We start from the raw sequence: 18,610 nt of genomic DNA, 5'->3' as shown, positions 1-18,610 counted from the left end.
TTGGCTTCAAAACCATCCTCCTGTCTCATTCTCCCCAGTACATACTCCATGACACCTGACTCTGAATGTAGTTTGGTTGCAACAGATTCTTCTAGAATCTTGTGATTGTAAATAAGGAGCAAGTTTTAAGACGTGCCAATGACTACAGAATTCTTTTCTTGTTAGCACTATTATTTTATTTTAAATTTCATTAACATACAACATACATGTGAGTCTGGGTACCCTCAGAGGCCAGAAGAGGGCTTTAGATCTCTCAGAGTTGGAGGCAGAGGCAGTTGTGAGCTGCCTGATGTGGATGCTGAGGCCAGACTGATATCAAGCCCACAATGCTTGCATTCTCAGCCTACTGTTTCTGCCTAGACTGTTGGGATTAGGCTTTTGCCACCACACTCATCCAGCCCCTAATAATGTCTTTCATCCAAACCCTGTTTCTGTACTCCAAGCAGATTTGAAACAGCATATGATCTGAAATACATCTGTATTCCTAACAGTCTGGTTGCAGGAGTGTGGAGAGGAAATAACTGGTCTATGTAACTGTCTGAATTTCAGATAGTTTGCCATGGCTCAAACAAAGCAATGCTTTTTAAAGTGTGTTGGGATTATATTCATACATATGATATATGAAACTGTTACATGATACCTTAGTATGTAGTGAACAAGATACTTTGACACACTTTGACACATTTTGAGTTCTAGTTTTTTTTTTTTTTTTTTCCTGTGAGAACACTGTTAGTGTTTCAGGTCTCCTTGATGGGTTGTGTGCTGTTGTTTGAAGCCCATTGCTTTAGGTCATGTGTGAGACACAGTGCATTGCAAAGGTAGAGGAAAACCATGGAGCATCCCACTCAGGAGCAACTCACTCAAGAGCATCCCGCCCAGAAGCATCCCACCCAGGAGTATCCCACTCAGGTGTTTGCTTCTTGCTAGTTACCAAAGACACTTTTTATTTATTTTTTTTAAGACATGATCTCATGAGCCCAGGCTAGCCTTAAACTTGTTAAATAGATGACTTCTGATGATCTTTCTGCCTTTAGCCCTTAAGAGCTAGGATTACAAACCATGTGATACCATGTCCTGTTTATGTCATCCAGGGGATCTGCACTCTTCCAATTGACTATGGTTCCTACCACAGAGGATGTAGCTTAGAGTCCTTGCCTAGCACATGCAATTCAACCCCCAGCATCGCAAAAATAAACAATAAATAAACCCAAGAACTGAAAACCTTTTTTTTTCCAGTTCCCTCTCTCCAACCCCCAGCTCCCCACATCAATGATGGGTGGTCCTAGGAGGACCTGCAGGCACTAAGACTCCACAGTCTCCCAAGGCTCATTCCCCTGGAATGGTGTGTGCTTTGCTGGGGGGCTACAGAGCCAGGACTGAAGGGAGACCTAACTCTCGGCAAAATTTGGCAACAAGGCTATACTTAGAGCTTTCAAGTCACCCCGGCCTCTCTCATTTGATAAATCCCTTGGGGGCCCATAGGGAAACAACAGAACCTCTTAGCAGTTTCATTTGGAAGCTGTCGGCCATCCTCCTGTCCTCCCAAGTCCCTGACCTCAAGTAGGCACGGGGAGCTTCAACTTCGAGGGGGGGAAAGGCCTAGATGAACACATTCTCCCGACCACATTGCTGCCTTGCTGACCCTACACATCTCTTTCCAAACCACAATTCACAGACGCAAAATCCCATTATTCCTTTTAACGGAAGTTTCAGCTGTGATGGAGGGCTGTACTAGAACTAGGTCATCAGCCTGTACTGGAACTGGGTCACCTCTGCACCTAAACCGTGGTCCAGGCCTTTCCTGGTAACTACACTCAAGCCCAGTGGTTTCCAAGTGGCCGCATCCCTCTGGCCACATGGGGGCGCCAGAGGCTGCCAGGAGTCCTGATATGGTCTAAGGCTTCGTACCCTGCATTTGGGGAAGCTTTCCCGCCTCTGAGGTCTTTAAACTGATGAGAACTCCGCCCATTGCATGGGTGGGGGTGGCGGGGATGCTTTCTAAGGAGAAAGTGAGGCCCACAGATTGAGAAAGATCAAGAATTCCAGTCCTGATCCCATTTGGATGTTCAGAAGCTGAAATTGCCTTATTTTTTTTCTCTTTATTTTTGTCCCTCAGTTATATGAACTGAATTCTACAACCTGTTACAGAGATACTTCAGATGATAGGGCCAAAACCCCTCCCAGAGACCCAGAAGTCGCCCCTCTGACCAAACAACAGACACACAAAATAACTGAGACTATTATTCAGTTTTGAACTCTCTGAAGACACAGGCTAAAAGGGAGGGGGCGGGGTCTGGCTTTGCTGTTTTGCTTAAACTAAATTCCCCTTTTTAGCACAAGTTTGAAGATTTTTCTTCATAGACTTGGTATGAGGTGAAAGGACTTAAGATGTACAAAAGGGACAAAAATATAAATGCATGATCTAACTGTGAGTTTTGTTTATTTTTAAATTTTAATCTGGAAAATTGGTTTTCTTTTTCCTTCTGACAGGCTAAGGTATGTTGACCTTCAGACGTGAAGGTCATCACACAAAAACAAAGCTTTTTGGAAGGGCAGGCCTTCCAGAAGGAGTAGCCATTGAGTGCCATGTCTCATTTACCTGATTTATTTTAATCTCTTTTTATAGGGTGTATGTATGTATGTATGTATGTATGTATGTATGTATGTATGTATTTATGAGTGTTTTGTCTGCAGGTATGAATGTACAACATGTGTATGGCTTGTGCTAGTGGAGTTCAGAAGAGGGTGTCAGATCCACTGAAACTGGAGTTACGAATGGTTGTGATCCACCAGTTAGGCGCTGGGGACAGAACCTAGATCCTCTGCAAGAGGATGTGCTCTTAACTGCCTGGCTCTTTATAGACCTTGATTACTTAATTTTTACCTTTACCTGGGGGTGGTGGTGAATGCCTATAATCTAAGCACTTGGGAAATGATGTATGAGGTTGGTTCAGGAGTTCAAGATCATCACCAGGTATACAGTAAAGCTGAGGCCAGTGTGGGCTGTATATGAGGTCCTGTCTCAAAAACAAAACTCACAGAAGAACGAGCCAGGGCTTATGGCAGTGGTTTTCATTCTGAGGTGATGCTTTTCCCTCACAGGGCATTTGGCAATGTGAGGAGACATTTTTTTTTTCTTGACAAGGTTTCTCTGTGTAACCTCTCTGGTTGTCCTGGAACTCTCTCTGTAGACCAGGCTGGCCTTGAGCTCACAGAGATCCACCTGCCTCTGCCTCCCAAGTGCTGGGATTAAAGCCTGAACTACTGACCTTGTTCCAGATGAGGACAGGGGTTGGGATTCCGATGACTTCACAGCTCAAGTATACTTTAGCACCAGTGATATTCCAGATGTCCTTGGGGGGTGTCACTATGGAAGGACCTACAAGAGAAGCCAGAAAGCGAAGTTCATCTTTTAGCAGCTCAGCCTCAGTCAGTCTCCTAGGACAGTCTCCCTCCCTCTCTGCAGATTATCTGAAGTGCATCTCCAAGGCCAGACTAGCAGGCTTCTTCCTGTCGCCAGTGTGACATTACACTCTTCTTAGGGAATGCAAGATTGAAATAGGCAAACCAGCGAACACAACAACAAACACAATTAGTAAGAAAAATCTGTTACTAACAAAATTGTCTTCTTTTCCCCAGCAGAGCTTAAACGAGTTTTATTTTGCCAGCTGTTTTGCATTAGCTGGGATTTTTCCATTAACACTGAAATTTCAGTTCTGAAATGCTTAGTGTTTCCCTTCCTTTGTTTACCAGCATCTTTGCTCGAAGGACAGTACTAACAAACAACTACTCTTTGTATAACAAAAGAAAATAAATCTAAGAGGCCCTTTGAAAATGCAGAGAGCACCCAGGCAGTCTTCTGTTTGTAAGATTCAGGGGGCTGTCTGTCCTGGAAACTGGGAGGTACAGAAGGGTCCTGGGAGGAGGGGGGGGGGCAAGGAAGGTGATGAGAGGGTCCTGGTGCAAGTGGAGAAGTCAGATGCTCAAAAGAGTGGTTGCCTTCTGTTGAGACAATGCTCCCAAAGAGAGGGCAGGAGGGGACCAATTCCTCGGTTCTCAGCGCCTGGGTTCCCAGCAGGGAGCATTGTTAAAGAGAACCGCACCTCTCCTGGTATGTGCTCAAAAGAGTGAGCAGGTCAGGGCCAGCCACAAGAGGCCAGGTGATGTCTCCCCATCCTCCCAGTTCCAGACTGCAGTACTTATCCTTTCTACCCCAGCTCCTGTCAGTAAAAAGGCCCTTCTCAGGATCAACCCATGGAGGGCATCCTTTGCTGTAAGCTTCTAAGGCTCTCTGTTCCTGGAGTTGGTAAACTATGGCCCATGAGCCAAATTTGGTTTCCTAGTTATATCTGCATGGCCTCCAAGCAGAGAATAATCAGTTCAAATGTTTGGGAAACATTACAAGAAGAATACTGCTTCATGGATGTGTCAAAACTGGAAGAAATTCTCATTAAATGTTCATGAATGTTACCGGAACAGCCTCATCCACTTGTCCAGAGTGTCTCTAGCTGCTTTTATGTCACCCAGGCAGGTTCAAGTGGTTTGTATTCCAGACTGTGTGGCCTAAATATTGGCAATCTGGGAGGAATTTGCTGATTCCTGCTTTAACCAATGGGAGAAACGGACTAAAGTGTAAACAAGAATCATGAGGACTGCAATTCTCCACAGTCTCTCTGGCACCCATACAAGCAAACTCGCACTTATCTGATTTCTGGTTTGGCCCTCAAACTCCCACTTCTGAAGTCAACAGATAGGGAAAGAACCGTGGCCTCGATTACTGCTCCTTCCTGGGGGAGTGGCTCCCCAACACTGCAGCAGGAAAGGCTTGCACACTTAACCCTTAATTAAATTGCTTTAAAATTTTAATTTTAAAAATTACATTTATTTATTTATTTATTTATTTATTTATTTAGGGTGGTGTGTATGTGCCCACACAAGGTAGAGGTGGACTTTGAGTGTCTTCCTCTGTTGTTTTCCACCTTATTTATTTATTTTTTTAACATTTTATTTTATATGCAATGGTGTTTTTTGCCATGGGTGTTGGGTCTCTTGGAACTGGAATTACAGACAGTTATGAGATGCCACATGGGTGCTGGGAATTGAACTTGGGTCTTCTGGAAGAATAATCAGTGCTCTAATGGCTGAACCATCTCTCTGGCCCTTATTTCAGTGATCTTGAAGCCTTGTTGGCCAGTGAGCTCTGAGGATCTGTCTGTCAGTCTCTGACCAGCTGCTGTTAACAGCTGCACATCACAACATTTGACTTATGGGTGACAGAGATCTCAATTTGGGTCTTCATGCTTGTGTAGGGCACTTGGCCACAGAGCCATCTCTATTTCCCATCTACTAATCCCAAATGCCAGATTTTAGCCACCAGGGCCCTTTGAGAGACTTGGGACAGTGATTCATGGAGGGGACATGCTGCTGGGAGCCTGGGTTCCCACAGAGGGACACTACACTGGTGTAGAGCTAGACTCTGTCTTTCTGGATGTTTTGCCATATTTCTGGAATGAGTAAGTTAATTATTCCCTCTGTCCAGGGTCTTCAAGCCTAGTTAAACATCTAACTACAGGGTCATCTTGTACTGGGGACCCTGGGAAAAGCACAACCTTCCCCTTTTGGTCTGGAAAGATTTCTTGCACAATCATCGCTCACAGGACATGGAGTCTCCCCTTCCAATGTGTATTTCCAGTACATACTAATGTCCTGAAACAGCAAGGAAATGACCCAAGCATGCAAGATTTTTCCACTCAAGGATTAGACACTTTTTTTTTTTAAATCTCTTGAGATATATATATATATATATATATATATATATATATATATATTTAAATTATTTCTCCCTTTGTAAGCATGTGCCAAACAAGACGAGGGAGGGACTACTGAGATTGGAATGTAAAAAAAAAAAAAAAAAAAAATTAATAAATTAAAAAAATGTGCCAAACAATGGCAGTTTTGAAAGCTCCCAATATATTTCATGTTTCCTTCTCTACAAATCGTGGAAACCAGTAGGAAGTATACACCTTGGTTGGCAGTAGTGGCTTTTTTGTAGCAAAGGGGGACATGGGCAACAGTGCTTGGCTGTGTTTATATGTATGTTTCTGGCCTTGTCTCAGACATTTCCTAGTCTGAATGCCCAGTTATGGAAAGTGGGACTCACCCTCTCCCTGGCTTCCTCTGGGCTTCTGAAACCCCAAGGCTTGGACGCCACATAACCGGATCTGGCTGGCCTTTGAACTCCTTTCTCCCACCACTGTGAGCGCCCCCTGCTGCTCTGTCCCTTCCACACAGGCTAAGATCAAAGGATCTGAGGAGGTTGTTCTGGGAAGAATATACAGGTACACCAGGCTTCGAGGAGCCTGCGGGACTGGGAAAGCTGCTGCTCCTGCAGCAAAGCCTCACAGGAATGGTTCTGATGTGAGGATCCAGTTCCAGTTCCACAACCTGCATCCACCTTCTCAGAGTCACTGCTGGGAACACCAGCTTCCATTAGGAGGAGGGACAATGCCTGTGCCCGTCTTCTGTTTGGGGCCTAGCAGACAGGCCATAGATCTCACTCACAGTCTACAAGGAGTTGTTTTTAATCTTGTTTTTTTTTTTTTTTTTTTTTTTTTTAAAGACACACTCTCCCTTATGTAGCCCAGGTTGGCCTGGAATGCATTATTCTTGTGCCTTGGCCTTTTGAGTGTTATTACAAGCAGGGGCTCCATGCCTGAGCTTAATTTTAAGATGATTTCCTATAGCAAGATTTTCTTTGTTTTTGTTTAACATGGTTTCTCTGTGTAGCCTTGGCTGTCCTAGAACTCTTTCTATAGACTAGGCTGGCCTTGAACTCACAGAGACCCACCTACCTCTGCCTCTCAAGGGCTGAGATTAAAGGCATGTTTCCATCACAACCCAACTTGTTTTTGTGATTTGAGACAGGGTCTCACTATGTAGCCCTGGCTGTCCTGGAACTCACTATGTAGACCAGGCTGGCTTTGACTCATAGATACCCACTTGCCTCTGCCTCTCAAGCACTGTGATTAAAGGTGTGCCCATCACACCTGGCCCATGCTTTGCATTTTTTGAGTCTTGTCAATAAACCTGGGCCTTCTTCTCTTCCATAATCTTTGTATGTATGTTCTCTCCAAGTAGGTTTTTGTTTAATCTTGAACTAATTTTTGCCTATGTTTTGATATATAAGTCCTTGCCCCAAAGGCATCTGATTACCTCAGCACCATGCTGAGAAGACCAGGTTTAGGCTACTGAATCACCAGTCACACCCTCTGCTCTACCCCTTAGCTATATAAGTGTGGATCTGCATCTGGACTCCCTAATCTGCTCTACCAATCTGTCTGACCTTATACTTGTAACAGTGGTATACTTCAGAAACCCATTCTGCTAAAATTGAAGAACTAAAGGCAGGGCAGGGTTATTACAGCGATCTCCTTCCAGTCCTATTACTATTCTAAGAAATAGAGCCTTCCTGGCGAAACAAGAGTTCATTAAAGATAACTGAGCCTAGGAAGATCCCAAATCAAAGCTATCACCAGAGTGTTCATAAGTATGGAAAACTATGTGGTAAGCTCCCTTTGAAGTACATAAAAAACTTGAGTGAGTGGAGTCCACATGTAGATTATTTAAAAACATAAATGAATTGTCCATTTTCCTACCAGGCTACAAGTTCTAGATAAAAAAAGTAGGGATCATTCTTGACTTAAGGGTTGGGGTGGAAGGTGGTTGTTAGCATCACGTCCTGGCACAACACTGACAAAAATCCTTGGTCATTGAAAATGACCTTTAGGACCAAGGCTGGACTCAGTTAAGAGTTTAACAAACCGCATCAACATCAAAAAATATCCCACCCTACAAAATGGTTTTCTGACTCTGCATGTACTCTTTTACAAAGGAAAACCCTACCAATTAATGATTAAGTAATGAAGTAATCAATAGACCTCATAGTAGGTGGGGACAGGTTGTTCCCATTGTCTTTGTATTGGTAGAATTCATGGTGTTTGGATTTCTTCCCATTAACATTGCTCAGAGCTGACAACCAGGATCAGCCTACCTTTCAGGCTTCCTGGGTCTTTGCTTGTTTCCTGTTCTGGGAACTTACTGGAATAAGCAGAGGATGTGAAGAAGCAAATCTCATTCCCTACCCCAATAATGGAGACTGAATTCTTACTCATGCTAGGCGAGAGCTCTACCACTGGGCAGTATCTGTAGACATCATTTAACTTTTTATTTTGAGATAGGGTTGGTAAGTATTGTGTCTCTGGTTATTGGGTATCCTCCACAATACAATAAGCCAAATCAAACAGAATTAATGAATCCAGATTTAATAAACAGATCAAAGCAGAGAAAAGCAACTCCTGGGTGACTCTCGGGAAGGCAGGAGAGAGATCATGTGGCAGGTCTAGGGACCAGGTCTTAAATACCCTGTAGGCGCAGTCTTGAACAGCTCTGGGGGAGGAGCTTACCCTTGGAGGGGCTTTCTGAGGGGTGGGGCCTGGAATGGGAGGAGTGAGACTGGAGCAGAGATTCCTAAAAAGGTAGTGCCTACTTCAAATGACCTGTCAGATCTACATGACCCCAACTGGATGGCATTCCCCTACATATGGAATTGGGGTGGGGGGATGGGAGGGGAGGGTGGTTAGAGTGCATGTGAGAGGGCAGAGAGGGGTAAAGGGAGGGAAGGAAGAAGGGGGAAGGGAAGGAGGGAGGGAGGGAGGGAGAGGGAACTGGGATTGACATGTAAAATAATAAATTAAATAAAAAATAAATAATAAAGGAACATTTTTCCTATGGGAATTAAAAAAAAGGTCTAGCCTGTAACTCACTGTGTAACCTAGGCATGCTTTGAACTTGGGATCCTCTTGCCTCAACCTGTGCCACAGCTGAGATTAAAGGCACGCATTACAAGGGTGGGCTGGGAAACTCCTGGTAAAGGTAAATTGTAGAAAGATGAACGGTGGCAATGAGATGTAGGAAGTAATGAATGCTGACCCCCCAGGGACATGAGCAGATAAGTTTTGTGTGGAAAGAGAAGTTGACACAGAACTGCTGGCTGATGTGACAGCCCCTCCCCCAAGGCAGAAAGGCCCTCACTGCACACCTTCCACTGGAAAGCAACACCACTTCCAACAAGCATTTCTACTACTTGTGTATTCCAGAGTTCAATTCCAGAAGGTTCTGTTCTGCTTAAACTCAAGGACTCTTTACAGATAATGCCCCTTTTCACTTCTATCTTTCTTCTAAGAAGGTCAAAGAAAAGTTGGAATTTTTTCTTTCTGAAAGGATAAAGACATTAGAAAGAAAGGAAGGAAGGAAGGAAAGAAGGAAGGAAGATCTCAATTTACCCTGGGCTGATTTTCTGATGTAAAATTCTTAATATCAGTTCTTAAGGCCTATTCATGAGTCATAATAATGGTGCCTAAGTCATCCTCTATGTCTGGATTCTAATTAAAAAAGAAAAATCCCAGACTTTTTCAATGCAAATCAACAATCCCAAGATAAATCTAATTATTTACGCATCCAAGTTCTTGTTCCATTTGGGATTTCATGGTGGTAAACATATGTCTAGCAAATATCCTGTTCATAGTACTGACTGTCCACTGCACCCTCCTTCCCTTACTCATCCAGGCAACTCCAGAAAAGAGTCAGGTGCCACAGTGCTGCCAGGCATGAGAAAAAGCCCACCACAAGTCTCCCCCCAACCTCGGGCTCATCCACATTTCACTGTCTCAGGTGCCAGGGTCCTAACCAGGCTACATCTTTTGTTCTTTTACCTGCATGACTGAGTTAATTCTCCTTCGATCTCTTTTGCCTCCAATAACACACCTCTGTCTTTCAATTTCACCTCTCTATTTCTAATAACTTCAAATCTTAGATGGTCTTTTCTTTTGAGTCAATCCTTCTGTGAAGGGAGAGAAGAGGGGAGGTGTAGAGGACAAGGAGAAGAAAGAAAATTGAAATGAGAAGACACTAGGTCCTTAATGAATGTGTAGGAAGGACCCAGATCCTACTTTTGGAAGAAAGCTAAAATTCAATTAATGAATTTGTGTCAATCTGAATGCACCTAAAATGTTCTTTTAAGACCAGAAAAGCAAATACAGTGATGACATAACTAAACAAAGAGGACTCAAGTAGAGGGATTTTTGTGGAAGCAACACAATGAAGGGAAACTGTAATACCAGAAGCAGTAAGAAGCCTTCTGTAGATTCTCTGTCTGCATTTCCATTGTCCCCTCTAATAACATTCCAGACAAATGACTCAGACTACCAGGTTACATTAGGAAAAGTCCCTTCTGTGTCCAAGAGTAACTGGGTCCCAAGATGCCACCAAAAAATATAGAGACAGAAGAATTACAGATGGGCAAATCTACATTTGGAACATTCCAACTTGGTTCTGCAGAAGCCAGAAAAGGCGGCTTTCACAAACCACACAGATGACATGGAAACACAGTTAATTTCAAATCTGACCAGCAGTTTGTGGAAGCTGATTTTATATAAGGTTATAACAGAGACCTTAGAGTTAAAACTCATCATCCTATCCCTCAGGGAGCGATAATTCTCAAGAAATATGTGCACAATGTCTCAGCAGAGCACAAAGCCCTACCCATGACCTGAGCTGTCCCCAACACAACAAGCTCTCCTGGGAATAGAACACTTGGCTCTGGATCCTTGTCCATGACTTTAGACAAATCACGGAGCCATTTCTACAGAATATGAAGTTAAGGTTTCTTTGGGGTTTTGAAGTGAGTGTGCCTATCATGAATGTTACAGAACACAGTCAACACACATGAAGCTTTTTGAGTCTACCGCCTGGGTTTGGAGCTCTTAATGCAATGCAGACAGATGAGTAGATTTCTCTCTCTGCCCAAGGGCACTGTACATGACTTGTTAGTCCTGTTCACTCTACTGGGGAAGGAAAAAATGAAACATACAAAGTGTCATCTATTACCTAGTCAGCTATAAAAAAAAAAAATCTAAAATGCTGAGTAGATGTCAGAAGTCATGTTTGAGGCTGAGTATATAGTTCACAAAACCTAGAAGATGGTCAAAATAAAGTTCTCACCTGTAGGATCTGTCTTCTGACATCACACGTGGCTACATGCTTTTGGCTTTACTCCATTTCTCATTCACTCTTTCTCATTCTGTCCAAGCTCACTTTCTGCTCCCAGCCGTCATGTTTGCCCTCTATGACTTGTCTGATGTCGCTTTTTGAACCTTTGCTGACACTGACACATGCTCACTTTCCCCTTCTCATCTCTTGTGTTATCTTTTTCCTTTATTTGAAAGCTGAAATCTCACCTCCCTTGGGCATTTTAAAAGCTGCTATTCCCCCACATATCATCTCTAAGGTCTTGTTGAGTTCAGAGCTCACCCCACACAGCTTAGCACATCATTGTCCTCTGATGCTTTCCTGGCTGGGCTCATGAGGATGCCAGTGTTCTGATGGCATCCGATCAACTGGCTGATCAGCCATCACCATTCTGTTTAATCTTCCACTTGACTTTTTGTTGTAGTATGCTATGCTTTTTTGGCTACTGCCCACCAACAAGCCAATTAGTACATATCACCAGCAGATAGAATTAATTTGAACATCCATCACTCAAAGCAAATCCCATGGGGAAGGGCAGCTTTGTTGAGGAACATACAAAATAAATCATTCTGCATTCCAGGGGCTAATATTTTCACTTTATGTTGTCCACTGTGTATGTTAACAAGGTACACACAGCTGAATATTAGGACTTCTCCATGGCAGGGTAGTTTGCAAACCATACTCACCTTGACTCTTAATGATGCTGGGCCCTAGAATAGCTCATAGGGTATGGGCATTCATACCGAATAAGGGGAAAGTGGAGCTTAAGGAAGATTTAACACTCCATACATGGAGGAGTTCAGACACCTTGGCAGAAGTCCTTAGATTGAGATGAGATTCCCATAACACACCCAAGGGGAAAAAGATGAAACAAAAGTTCAAAATGGGAGAAGAATAGTAGGAAGGCACTATGGCCAAGAGGGGGAAGGGGGTGAAGCAAGTAGAAGCTTCCTGATATTAAGCAAGGGGAAGCAGCAACTGTATAGCTAATTAAAGAGCAGAGCCATCTGCCAAGGCAAGCCATTTTGGGAACTTCCAGAGGTTGGTATGGGAATTCAGTACACAGACTCAGGGGTCAGCTGAGGTCAGCAAGGGGAGCAGATGGTTCTACATCTTAAGCAGCACAGGCCATGTGTAATCAGGGTTTCAATTTAAGGCAAATTCGCATGGTTAAACAACAGCTAGTACTCTTCCTTTATTGTAAGTAAAGCACCAACACTTCAGAGTGATGGGCCCCTGCCAAAACACTGTTTGGTAGGGAAAGTGTGTCTTTTTCCCCCCTAGAAATCATCTACTCGGGGTGGCTCAGCACATTTAGACCATAAACAAAATGCTAGGAGTACATGGAGTAAGCCCTCAATATTAGTATTAAGTGTTTATGACTTCTCTGAATGAGGAGTGATACCACTCAAATAAGGGGCACTTCAAGAGCTGACAATGGAGGTCTTTGCAGGAGGATCGTGACACTCTGGGGACCAAGGGTGTTGCGGGGCAAAGGAAGATGAGTACTTACTCAGAAGAACATGTAACGCGGCCTAGTAACTGGGTATCGGGGACACAGGAAAACGTTAAAAGGGGCATAAAAGGGCTAGAGGAGGCCACTGTTCTCAGGACTCAAGGTGTGTGAGTCTGAGGAAGGCACAGGGCCAGAACGGGAAGAATGGGTCTGGGTTTCCTTAGTGTATTTCAAACAGATGCTTTTAGTAACCATGATAGTTTCCTACACGGTTATCGCTGTACCCTGCCCATAGGGAAGCCCCTTATCCCCCCACCCCCACATCTGTTGGATTTCAGCTCAGAATGTGTACATTTTCTGAATTTGAGACATCACCTGGCAGAGAAGATGGGAAGGGATAGAGAATTCAGAGTGCTGAGCTGTGCCGACAGTGCGGCCACCACCCAGTTTCCACTTTAGCCTGGGAAGGCAATCTGGGTTCCTTCCTAGGGAAAGGCAATCTTCCCTCTCCCTCCCCACAGGGAATTCCATCAGCTTGCTGCAGCTCACTGGGCCCATCAGACAGAGAAATGGAAGGCTGAGGTGATGCTCAGCCTTGTGTCGAAGGGCTGGTCCTTTTGAGGCCACATGATCTAACAGAACAAACCCTGGTGACAGCATACCCAGGCCTGGTAATTACAGTTCCTGGCTGGCTTCTTTCTGATGGCCTCTGAGTTAGAGAGACACCCCAGTTTTGGCTCCAATGTCTGACACTGAGCTCTCCTTCGAGCGTAGTGCTTCCTATTTTTTTCCGCAATGCTAGACACACAGATGTCTTTCTACAGACTGAGCATCTTATAATTGCTCCAGATTGCTTCCCAAGATTCGCACTCACCGTGGGATGTGAACAGAAAATTGCTTCTTGCGATTTGCTGTTCATGAACAGACCATATTTGGTGGCATTTCCTATTCTTTTCTCTTTTATGTCATTAGTACAAAAAAAAAAAAAAGTGGGGTACTGACAGAGGGTCTGAATTTAGAGTTTGTCCCCTCAGCCTACTACAGAATGTTCAAGGAGGGTCCAAGCTGACCCCATGGTTGATTCTGTCACATGGGCTCTGGGAGGGCCCTTGCATTAAGTCAAACAAGGCATATTCAGGTGAGGCATAGCTCCATCTGGTAGGGTAGATGAGCCCCAACAGGCCTGTGTTGCAACCTAGCCAAGTGGTGAGCTAATGTATTCAGAACAGACCCCATCAAGCTGGAGACCTTACCTACCACTCTTAACATGTGACTGACTAATGTCCATACACGTTCAGTTAGGTTGTGTTTTATCTGGTTGAAGCAGATGGAAGGGCTGACTTTACAAAGTGTGCCTTTCTGAGGGGAAACTCCCTAGTTACCTGGAAGCTTCTTACTCATATTAACATAACCGTGGAAATCGCAGGCCTGGCCTGTCTGGACTATGATTGACCATAAATCCAAGGTGTTAAGAAACATGATCATTTTTTCCTATTCTGCAAGCACAGAACCGCTTTGGGGAAGTTTCCACAGGGAAATCCTGATAGCCAAGCTAGGGAGTCTGTCCAGATTCTGGGATTTCTGGAAGGGTAGACAGTGAACTCCCAGAACTCCACATTCATGAGTCTATGGTAGCCCCCTGCCCCCGCTGCCCCATCCTTAGACATCCTGGAATCCTCTGGCACCCAGCGGGACTTCCTGATCTCATTGTGACTGAAATGGCTGTCTGATCTGAAGGCTTGTCCATTTCAGGGCTGTGTCCGCACCCACAGGCTCTGCACTGACCTATAAGGGCTTCAGGCTGATTACAAATAAGTTATTCTTGATCCCTCCTCCCTGAGAGAAAGATGTATGGGCCTCCCCAATGGCTTTCAATACCAGCAGGGTTGGACTGTTTAATCTATTGGCTGGGACATTTAGAAAGACTGAATTTACAGGAATCCCATGGAACTGAGAACAATGGGTCTTTGGTAGAGGATGAAGTTCCTTGGTGTCTGGGGACTGGATCAGCCATGAGGGAGCTCCATACTCTAGGAACCCCTGTGGGTTTCTAAGTTAACAGGCTAATAGCTCTAGAAACAGCCCTCAGAGTTTGACTATGAAGTAGATCGGTTACCAGAATTTGTTTAGTCTCCCAAAGGGCCCATTGGAGAAGTTCCAGCTTAAGTATGGGCCCACAGGGTCTTAACTGTGGTTGCTAACTCAGTTGCACACTGGACTCTCTTGAGAGCACCTGGAAAACAAGAATGGCTGGGCCACCTGCCCTGTTCTCATATGAGGTCTGACCCTGGTAGGTTTTAATTGAGGAAGTAGTCAGAGAGGAAGACGGGAGGAACGATGGAGGGAGGAGGGAAGGACGGAGAAAAATGGTCCTGGCTACTGCTGGGAGTGAAAGGCACAGTATAACTCAGAGAGTATAAGTGTTGATGAATGGGAAGCCTAGTGAAACCCGATGACAACACAACGGCCCTTTCTGGCTGGTCTGTTTAACTTTTCCAGGCACAGTGGATGGCATCTCATTGCTGCTCCTTGCTAGAAGCAGCGAGCTCACTGGTCTTCGCAGTTCTCTTTGTTGGCCATTTTTCCTTTTTGTGAGTTAGAGCCACTGGTTCTCGGGCTACCATACCCTGCCCCATCCCTGCCCTCCTGATTCCTGCTCTAGATTCTATGTCTATAGATGGGGCTTCTCTCTTGTGAGTCTTTGGGTGCCACCCATGGCAGTCCCTCCTCTTGGCTTTATTCCTTCCTTGTCAGGTGGCCTGTTAGGACAGGTCCAAAGTGTAGTACAAAAAGGGATCCAGCTTGGGTGAGGCACAGCGGTTTGCACCCACTGCTAGGCTGGCATTCGGCCACCATTCTGGCTGATGCTTTACCCATCAGGCCTCAGCTTCCTTCTCAGCTAGAAATTCCATGGTTACAACTGCTTGGCAGACAATCCCAGACATGAATCAGCCGTGCACAACTGAGCTCTCCCTGTTCTTGGTGGTTTTCCTTCCCTGCCTGTGCCCTCTGGTTATTTTCTGTGGCGGTCTGTGATGTCCACAAACCCATAAGCTCTCAGCTATTTGCCCCCAAGTCACATCCTTTGTTTTCTAGTCTTTGCTGAAGTGTTCTCGGAGTTTCTCCCAGTTTCCTAGTAGGGGTTAGCATTTCTTCTTCAGTGCTCCGTATTTTCCACTGCTGTCCCCAAGACTTCAATTGGAACAGAAAGTCTTGCTTCTCTTTTGTGGTTAATTCTTCTTGTGTGGACCTTAGTTGCACATGGAGTATGTTGCCCTGAGCTTGCTTTGTACGCCAATGTGATCTCTCTATGTGTTTTGTAGCAACAAGAAGGTGGTTTTTCTGAGTGTCTTGAATTTAGTCTGTAGCCTAGGCTGGACCTGAACCTGCAAACTTCCTGCCTCAGCCTCCAGAGAGTGAGTAGGATTACAGGCCTGCACCACCAGTCCCAGATGGATGCTGTACTTTTAGGATTGGGACCAACCAAATGCAAAGTACCTTAAAGGTCAAGTGTGCCTGGGGTCTGCCATGACGCCAGCCCTTTCTCTGCAGGTTTTCCTTCTAGAGTAAACATCATCACCAACCTTACAGGGTTTGTTTAGATAAAATAACGTGTCTCTTTTTCAGAACAGCCAAACAGATAAGGAGAAACTCTGCTATAAACAGAAGGAATTAAAATGCTCTCCAAACACTTAGATACATTCTCAGGGACTATCTTCAATAAGATATTCCATCCTTTTAGGAATCTGGGTTGCAAAGACAATAAAAAGATCTCTGAATCTCTGAATTCAGTTAAGCTGCTCGGCTTCAAGCATCAAGATCTTCTTGGAAACAAGCTTCACCTGTAGGTGGATCTTGGAATTCAAGGCCAACTTAGTGTATGTAACAAGTTCCAGATCAGTCAACCAGCCAGGGCTACAGAGTAAACCTTGGAGAGAGATACAGAGCCAGAGAAATGCACACACACACACACACACACACACACACACACACACACACACAGAGAGAGAGAGAGAGAGAGAGAGAAACACAGGGAGGGGAGGGAAGAGAGAGGGAGGGAGGAGGGAGGATGCCTATGGAAAATGAGGCAACAGTTGAGACAACACCATGTGCTAGTTTGGGATGAAGCATCCCCACAGGTTCATGTTTGAAGGTGTGGTCACCAGGTGCTGTGCTATATGGAGAGAAGAAGGAGATATTAGAGAGTGGAACATGGTTGAGTGTGATGTAGCTTTGAAACATGTTTTATCCCTGGCTCATTCCTATAGAGCATGAGAGAAGAAATGCTAAATCCTTTAGGGAAACTAGAAGAGCATCCAGAAGGATGACAGCAAAGAATGTGTCCTGGCCACCATGTGGTGAATAGACTCTTTCCATCAAGCTTTTCTGTATGATGCACTGCCTTACCATAGCCTGGAAACACAGAACCAGACAGCCAAAGACTAAGATCATGAGTCCAGACAAGCCTTTCTTATTTAAATTGTGCTTCCGAGGTGTCCATCACAGCACATGTAGTCTGGTTAGCACACCAAGAAAACCAAATTTCACATGGTCTTAGGCAGGCAAACACGTGCAGGAAGTGAAGGAATCAATTCAGGTCTGCCATCAATTAGGTGTTGTGCTGGGCGACAAGAGGGTAAGGAGATGAAGGAGCTGGGCTTCTACTCAGGATTATAACCCAGGAAGTATGGATGGACAGACAAGTATACAAACATTTATAGTATGGACAGGCTATAGTTACCTCTGTAATAGATGTAAAAATATTTGGGTGTGTGTGGTGGTTCATGTTTGTAATCACAGCACCCTGGGAGGCTAAGGCAGGAAAGCCATGAGTTGGTGGCCAACCTGGGCTCAAAAGAAGAAAAAAAAAACAAACGAATGAAAATGTTCTAATTGATTAGGTCAGAACAAGATTATTCAAAGGGAAAAGAGCTTTGAAAACTTATGTCTTCCCCTAACATAGCTAATAAATAAATGTTTTAAAAGTTTAAAGATAGTGGATGAGGACAGATAAGGATATTCCAGGCAAGGGACCAGAATGTTCAAAGATGTTGGTAATTATAATAGTTTATATTGGCTTGGGTTTTACACCCCATATGAGTTATACATCTAATATTTTATTTTGGTTCCCACAACAATCTTGTGGGCTAAGTAAGCTCTTCTACAGATGAGTTTCAATGAGTCTGGTATCTTCTGTGAGTTCACGGAGATGGCAAGTAGACATGTACCTAGATTTTTCTGAGTCCTAACAAGAACCTTCTCCATGCCACATGGTGCTTGTAAGTACAGCCACGATGTCCAGCCTGGTTTGGTTTTGTTGGAAGGCTAAAGTATTTGAGTAAGGAAATGGAATGCTGAGGACTAATGGCCAGGCTAGACAGCAGAGTTTCCGTGTTCAGTCAAGGAGGTAAGTTATGTCTGCAAGTTATCAAGATGGAAAGGAAAACAAAAGCAAATATATTAATATCTTGGAGAATGTCTAAAATTACTAGGTCATAAGCAGGGTGGTAATCATCTATCCTTTGGCCTGAAATGATTTCACAGGTGCTAGCAGACTGGGTCAGAAGTTTGGACTCTAAACTCCAATTAGATGACAGTCAGCTTCCCTAAGCCTCATGTTGGGTAAATTTTAACCCCCATTAGATGGCTTGCTTTTTTCTCACAACTCAGAGTAGAGGAATCCAGGGAACTCAGATCTTTCTTGGTCTTTTAAAATGAGATTGAAATGTTTTCAATAAATTTAACATAAAAGTCAGTATTTACCGATATGCCTTTTGTTTTGTCTTGCAAATCACTGAGGAGATGCTATATGCATAGAAATTACCTCCTAAAAGCCAGAAGGTGCACACCTTAAATCCCAGTACTTGGGAGGCAGGGGCAGGAGGATCTCTGAGTTCAAGGCCAGCTTGGTTGAAGTCAGTGTTAACACTTGACTTAGTAAACCCTCTTTGTGGATCCCATCAATTCTCCTGTTAGTGAAAATGCTCTTCCTTAGACATTATGCATATGCCAGGTTTACACGTCACCTTTATGACTAGAAAGGGATAGGATCCATTTTACTAAACTTTT

At 44.2% G+C, this 18,610-nt stretch overlaps 1 protein-coding gene across 1 annotated transcript in view; it reads right to left on the bottom strand.

Annotated features, from left to right (window-relative positions):
• The window catches only part of Igfbp7 (insulin like growth factor binding protein 7), a 58,255-nt gene that overhangs the window by 4,430 nt on the left and 35,215 nt on the right, over positions 1–18,610 (bottom strand). The window contains exon 2 of the mRNA XM_051198397.1: positions 3,270–3,379. Coding sequence (XP_051054354.1) covers positions 3,270–3,379 — 110 coding nt within the window. The remainder of the gene's footprint in view (positions 1–3,269; positions 3,380–18,610) is intronic.

This window comes from Phodopus roborovskii, unplaced genomic scaffold (genome assembly GCF_943737965.1).
Source record: "Phodopus roborovskii unplaced genomic scaffold, PHOROB, whole genome shotgun sequence".
Classification (NCBI taxonomy): domain Eukaryota; kingdom Metazoa; phylum Chordata; class Mammalia; order Rodentia; family Cricetidae; genus Phodopus; species Phodopus roborovskii.
This window is presented reverse-complemented; position numbering and strand designations above follow the sequence as displayed.